The 6,533-nt window shown below is 41.4% G+C and overlaps 1 protein-coding gene across 1 annotated transcript in view; it reads right to left on the bottom strand.

The window, feature by feature from the left end:
• Positions 1 to 260: 260 nt before the first annotated feature.
• The window catches only part of LOC129814185 (unconventional myosin-VIIb-like), a 29,113-nt gene continuing 22,840 nt past the window's right edge, over positions 261 to 6,533 (bottom strand). The window contains exons 39-48 of the mRNA XM_055867087.1: positions 6,233 to 6,388; positions 5,905 to 6,010; positions 5,695 to 5,808; positions 5,455 to 5,566; positions 5,136 to 5,242; positions 4,847 to 5,032; positions 1,798 to 1,914; positions 1,307 to 1,390; positions 911 to 1,030; positions 261 to 677 (exon numbers count right to left, since the gene is read on the bottom strand). Of these exons, the coding sequence (XP_055723062.1) occupies positions 579 to 677; positions 911 to 1,030; positions 1,307 to 1,390; positions 1,798 to 1,914; positions 4,847 to 5,032; positions 5,136 to 5,242; positions 5,455 to 5,566; positions 5,695 to 5,808; positions 5,905 to 6,010; positions 6,233 to 6,388 (1,201 nt within the window). The 3' untranslated portion in view covers positions 261 to 578. The remainder of the gene's footprint in view (positions 678 to 910; positions 1,031 to 1,306; positions 1,391 to 1,797; positions 1,915 to 4,846; positions 5,033 to 5,135; positions 5,243 to 5,454; positions 5,567 to 5,694; positions 5,809 to 5,904; positions 6,011 to 6,232; positions 6,389 to 6,533) is intronic.

Below are 6,533 nucleotides of genomic sequence, written 5' to 3'. Positions count from 1 at the left end.
GTATACCAGAGATGTCTGAGTACTATCTACCCAAATGTAATGTGTATATATATAAAAACACAATATATTTGTTATGTAAGTTCTGTGTATGAAGGTGCCATGTATGTAAAATGTGTGTATGTCACAAAAAAGCTGTAAAAACAACATAACACAAAGTAGCTTTGTCCTCTGAAGAGTTGGTGGATGGGCCAATAAAAAAGTACAACATTTTAATTAAATAAATGTCCAATTTATGCACATAAACAACGTGAGCTGCCATCTCATAATTCAAAAATGCTTTATTAATTTTGTTCAGTGAGGCAAGCCTTATTTGTATATACACATGATTTGTCATTTTTTCTAGTTCCACACTGTGGATACTGGTATTCAAAATTGTTATGAGAAGCCTTTCACACACAAGACAAGGCACAGTGCCAATTCAATATGGCAACCATTACAAAGCTATGCAAAGGGGTTTAGACCAAATGAAAAGTAATCTCTCCGTCAAATTACAAGTTGTATCCATTGGGTTTCCCTTCATGCTTGGTTTACTGTTTTATAAATTAATCTGCCTTGTCCTCCCTATTTCCCAGCAGGCATTAGGTAGGGAACATGGAGTTATTTCTGGGTCGCACAGCCTGCCTCTGCATCTCGTACATGTTCACATAAGATGATAGGAGGTCATCCATTTTGTAACCCTGAAGAGGAGACAAACACAGTTGTTGGGGTATGCACATTGAGGCAAAGTTAAGTTACATTATCCAGTGAATAAGTCACTACAATACAAGTGTTTGTGAAGATAACTTAGTACGCCCTCAACAAACACTATCAGCACTTTGGATTCACACAAAATGTACACGTACTGGTTTATAGGATGTAACATCTCTCCTTTTGCCTCTCGTTTGACAGCGAAGACGTAATGGCCACTTACCAATGAGGTCTCACAAAGGAATGTGTTCCCTTTGACCAGGTTGCCAATGGTCATGTGGAAGTAGGTGCTCCCGCTAGACCAATTGGTGATGCGGTTGAACGGGTGCATGACCAGCAACTCCTGAGGTTTAGGGTGAGATCAAAAGGTCATGTTTGGTTAAACAGGGAAGGTCAATACTTTATAGTGCTGATGGTGTCACAAGTGGGATCCTAGCTTGGTGTTGTGGCGCAGCGTATGGAGTTCACATGTAAGCATTTCAGATTTGTGATTTTAAGGAAAGGTCAGCATAGTTACTGCGTATGACCATCTGGCAGTAAATGCCCTCTAGATGTAAGTCAAACGATCTGATAATGGTGATAAAATGGAAGTAATCATCCACAACTATAGTGCTTTTACCTTTGTTTTGGGGTCGATAAAGCTGACTCCTTGCTTGCTGATTGCAATCTGGACAATACCCGGGTAACTCGGTTCAGAGGTTTGCTGTGAAGCAAGAGCATACAGAAAGTCAACACTGGCATGCAACGTTTGATGTGTCAACATGCATACTTTTCAAATGTACATCTTATCCAGAGCCTCATCATTCTTATTGTGTTACTTTTTATTATTACTTTTTATTTTAGTCTACTTGGTAAATATTTTCCTCTTCTTGAACTGCGCTGTTGGTTAAGGGCTTGTAAGTAAGCATTTCACGGTAAAGCCTACACTTGTTGTATTCGGCGCATGTGACAAATAAAGATTGATTTGATTTGACTTTTTTGATTTGACAAAGGGCTTGCTGAAGTGCACATTGACAGATTTTTCACCTAGTCAGCTCAGGGATTTGAACCAGCAACGCCCAACAATCTTAACCACTAAGCTACCTTGACTTGAGCTATCTCCCAACGTACCTTTACTTCAAAGAAAGCACAGCCGAACGTCGGCCAGTGGCAGATGCCTTTTAGGAAGGCCACTTTAGCCTCGTCCAAGGTGATCCCGGCTTGCTTGTTGTAGGAGGAGATTATGTGCTTTAAGGGAAGAAGAAAACAGAAAGATTCAGAAATACGAGTTTCAGTATTTCTTTACTACTATATGCTTTCAATCATTACCATATGTATGATATAAATCTGGGCAAAATGTGTCATGTGATGCACTATTAGTACACTGTTGGGGTATTGGCTGAATAACTAGACTTGAGGTCATGATGGTAGTTCTAATTGCAGAAAGAATCCTTTATTGGAATGAGCCATCTGCTTAGTAATGGCAGTGGTGTAAAGTACTTTAATGCAAATACTTCAAAGAACTACTTAAGTAGTTTTTTTGAAATATCTGTACTTTACTTTTTATTTTTTTGACAACTTCTACTTTCTACATTCCTACAGAAAGCTATTTACTCTTTACTCCATACATTCTCCCTGACACCCAAAAGTACTCGTTACTCGTTTTGAATGCTTAGCTGGACAGGAAAATGGTCCAAATCAAGCACTTATCAAGAGAACATCCGTTTCAAGCACTTATCAAGAGAACATCCGTAGTCGTCCCTAATGCCTCTGATCTGGCGGACTCACTAAACACACATGCATAATATGTAAACCATGTTTGAGTGTTGGCTATCTGTTCATTTTTAAAAACAAGAAAATGGTTGCGTCTGCTTTGCTTAATATAAGGAATTTGAAATAATTTATACTTTTACTTTTATTTTACTGGGTGACTTTCACTTTGAGTAACTTTTCATAAAAGGTAGCTATACTTTTACTCAAGTATCACAATTGGATACTTTTCCCACCACTTAGTAATGGAGAGCATTCCAAATATAAAGCGAAATAACATGAGAAGGACTGACAGTGTAGCAGTGTACAATAGATAGAAATACAGTTGAAGTCGGAAGTTTACATACACCTTAGCCAAATACATTTAAACTCAGTTTTTCACAATTTCTAACATTTAATCTCAGTAAAAATTCCCTGTCTTAGGTCAGTTAGGATCACCACTTTATTTTAAGAATGTGAAATGTCAGAATAATAGTAGAGAGAATGATTTATTTCAGCTTTTATTTCTTTCATCACATTCCCAGTGGGTCAGAAGTTTACATACACTCAATTCGTATTTGGTAGCATTGCCTTTAAATTGTTTAACTTGGGTCAAACGTTTTGGGTAGCCTTCCACAAGCTTCCCACAATAAGTTGGGTGAATTTTGTCCCATTCCTCCTGACAGAGCTGGTGTAACTGAGTCAGGTTTGTAGGCCTCCTTGCTCGCACATGCGTTTTCAGTTCTGCCCACACATTTTCTATACGATTAAGGTCAGGGCTTTGTGATGGCCACACCTTGACTTTGTTCTCCTTAAGCCATTTTGCCACAAGTTTGGAAGTATGCTTGGGGTCATTGTCCATTTGGAAGACCCATTTGCGACCAAGCTTTAACTTCCTGACTGATGTCTTGAGACGTTGCTTCAATATATCCACATAATTTTCCTGCCTCATGATGCCATCTATTTTGTGACGTGCACCAGTCCCTCCTGCAGCAAAGCACCCCCACAACATGATGAAACCACCACCGTGGTTCACGGCTTGCAAGCCTCCCCCATTTTCCTCCAAACATAACGATGGTCATTATGGCCAAACAGTTCTATTTTTGTTTCATCAGACCAGAGGACACTTCTCCAAAAATCTTTATCCTCATGTGCAGTTGCAAATCGTAGTCTGGCTTTTTTATGGCAGTTTTGGAGCAGCAGCTTCTTCCTTGCTGAGCGGCCTTTCAGGTTATGTCGATATAGGACTCGTTTTACATTGGATATAGATAATTTTGTACCTGTTTCCTCCAGCATTTTCACAAGGTCCTTTGCTGTTGTTCTGGGATTGATTTAAACATCAGCTATCTGAGCAGCTAACTGATTGCTGCAGCTGTACCATAGCCCATCTGTAAATAGCCCACCCAATCTACCTACCTCATCCCCATATTGTTTTTATTTACTTTTCTGCTCTTTTGCACACCAGTATTTCTACTTGCACATCACCATCCGCTCATTTGCACACACTGTATATATACTTAATTTTTTTTCTATTGTGTTATTGACTTTACGCTTGTTTATTCCATGTGTAACTCTGTGTTGTTGATTGTGTCGCACTGCTTTGCTTTATCTTGGCCAGGTTGCAGTTGTAAATGAGAACTTGTTCTCAACTAGCTTACCTGGTTAAATAAAGGTGAAATAAAAATAATAAAAAATGTGCACTTTTCGCACCAAAGTAAGTTCATCTCTAGGAGACAGAACACGTCTCCTTCCTGAGTGGTATGACGGCTGCGTGGTCCCATGGTGTTTATACTTGCGTACTATTGTTGGTACAGATGAATGTAGTACCTTCAGGCGTTTGGAAACTGCTCCCAAGGATGAACCAGACTTGTGGAGGTCCACAAATATTTTTCTGGGGTCTTGGCTGATTTCTTTTGATTTTCCCACGATGTCAAGCAAAGAGGCAATGATTTTGAAGGTAGGCCTTGAAATACATTAATTAACAGGTACACCTCCAATTAACTCAAATGATGTCAATTAGCCTATCAGAAGCTTCTAAAGCCATGACATGATTTTCTGGAATTTTCCATTAAAGGCACAGTCAGCTTAGTGTATGTAAACTTCTGACCCACTGGAATTGTGATACAGTGAATGATAAGTGAAATAATCTGTCTGTAAACAATTGCTGGAAAAATGACTTGTATCATGCACAAAGTAGATGTCCTAACCGACTTGCCAAAACTATAGTTTGTTAACAAGAAATTTGTGGAGTGGTTGAAAAACGAGTTTTAATGACTCCAACCTAAGTGTATGTAAACTTCTGACTTCAACTGTAAAAGTCATATTTGTGTCATCTTCCTCCTCCTCTTCTCCCTCCTCCTCCTCCTCTCCCTCCTCCTCCTCCTCCTCCTCTCCCTCTTCCTCCTCCTCTTCTCCCTCTCCCTCCTCCTACCTTCTTCCAGTCCTCTGGGGACATGGTTTTCATCTCATCAGCCGGCACCAGCTCCTTCAGCATCTTGGGAATCATGACAAACTGGGATCTGTCCGTGTCCACTTTGACTCTGAACAGCAGGCCAGCCAGGCTGATCATCTCCTCCTTGGTACACTTGTGGTAGCCACGCAGGTACTTTGGCAACTCCTGAGGGGGAGAGGTTTGTGTATGAGTGGTGGTGAAGAACTGGGTGGATGGATGGGTGCGTGTGTGTGTGTGCACGTATGTGTATGTGTGTTTTCTGCTCGACCTGTGGGAAGTGGAAAGTAAGGTCAGAGGTCAGGTCTCTTCCAGGGGTCACGTTGAACCACAGCTTCCTCATGAAGATGACCAGGTAGGGCATGGTGGCCGGAACTCCTGAAAAACAGTGACCCTCAGACCTTTTCGCATAGCATAGCATAGCATAGCAGTTTCAATCCACTGACAACTTGGTGGGTGTAAGGGTTTACTTTGATCTTTTGCATACATTCAATTATGCTTTTGCCTGTTTTTTTTTTTGGGCGCTACCATCTTAAAGCACTGATGGCTACATGTTCATTGTATCTGTTCAATTCAATACTGTGCCTTACCCTCTGTTTTACCACCTTTTCTTGCCTCTCTGACTTTCTTTGTTTTCTTAGGTTGGTCTGTGCTCTGCCTCAAACTGTCAAAGAAGTAGTTTTGATCCTCCAAGCTCATCACCTGAAAGCAACAAAGCAAGAAAATCTTTACGTACACTCATTCGCACTACCAACACAAACTTAAGCAGTGGCTTGAAAATGTTTGTTTTTTTTATCTCCAAAACGTCGTGATAAGAACTTGCAATCAACCTTGTTTGGCGTTTTAATGAAGAGACCGTAACCGTCAGCTGAGGCCAGAATGAGCTTGTAGGCAATGTTACGAACAAGGTCACGAATCCTAGTTGTTGAAGTCACCTCGAAGAGCTAAATGAAAGAGTAACACACAAGACAAGATACATTAGATAGGGATAGACATAAGATAACTGTACTAGACAAGTACAATGGAAGCTTGTGGCTCACCTCAGTTGAGTCATTGGGGAAGTGGATTTTATGGAAGATTTGGTTGCTGTTCTGTTGAATGGCATCCACCTCCACCTGATGGGGAGGCAGCTTCCTGGGCTCCATACTACAACCAGAGAACGGTAGCGTTAATTTCCCCCCACTCGTTTTAGTACGTAATACCTCAATACCAGATATTGTAGCATCGTTAGCACAACACCAGAAACCTTGTCCAGGTGATTCAGATTGAGACCTCTTGGTAACTTGGCTTAGGTGTTGTATTCGCAGGGGCATTGGTTCGAGTCCCAGTCGCCCCCCAAATTCACTGCAGTGTGTTTTGGAGCCGTACCTGAGGAGCATTTGTAGCCGTTGCAGGCAGTCTGCAGCCAGGGGCTCTCTGGGCCGTGACTCTAGGAAACGCTGGGTGTACCTCAGCAGGGTCTGGCTGGGTGGGAAAAGGCCGGTGCACAGCCACATGAGCTGCCAACCATAGTCTACACTCATCCTGAGAGAGGGAGAGAGAGAGGGAGAGAGAGAAAGAGGGGGAAGATGGAGATAATGGGGGGGTGAGAGAGAGAGGGAAGAGAGTAGAGAGAGAAGGGAAAGATAGCAATAGAGAGAGAGCATTTTTATCATAGAATAAAAAATCG

Source organism: Salvelinus fontinalis, chromosome 17 (assembly GCF_029448725.1).
Source record: "Salvelinus fontinalis isolate EN_2023a chromosome 17, ASM2944872v1, whole genome shotgun sequence".
Classification (NCBI taxonomy): domain Eukaryota; kingdom Metazoa; phylum Chordata; class Actinopteri; order Salmoniformes; family Salmonidae; genus Salvelinus; species Salvelinus fontinalis.
The sequence above is the reverse complement of the archived record's forward strand: the minus strand, read 5'-3'. Positions and strand labels throughout refer to the sequence as shown.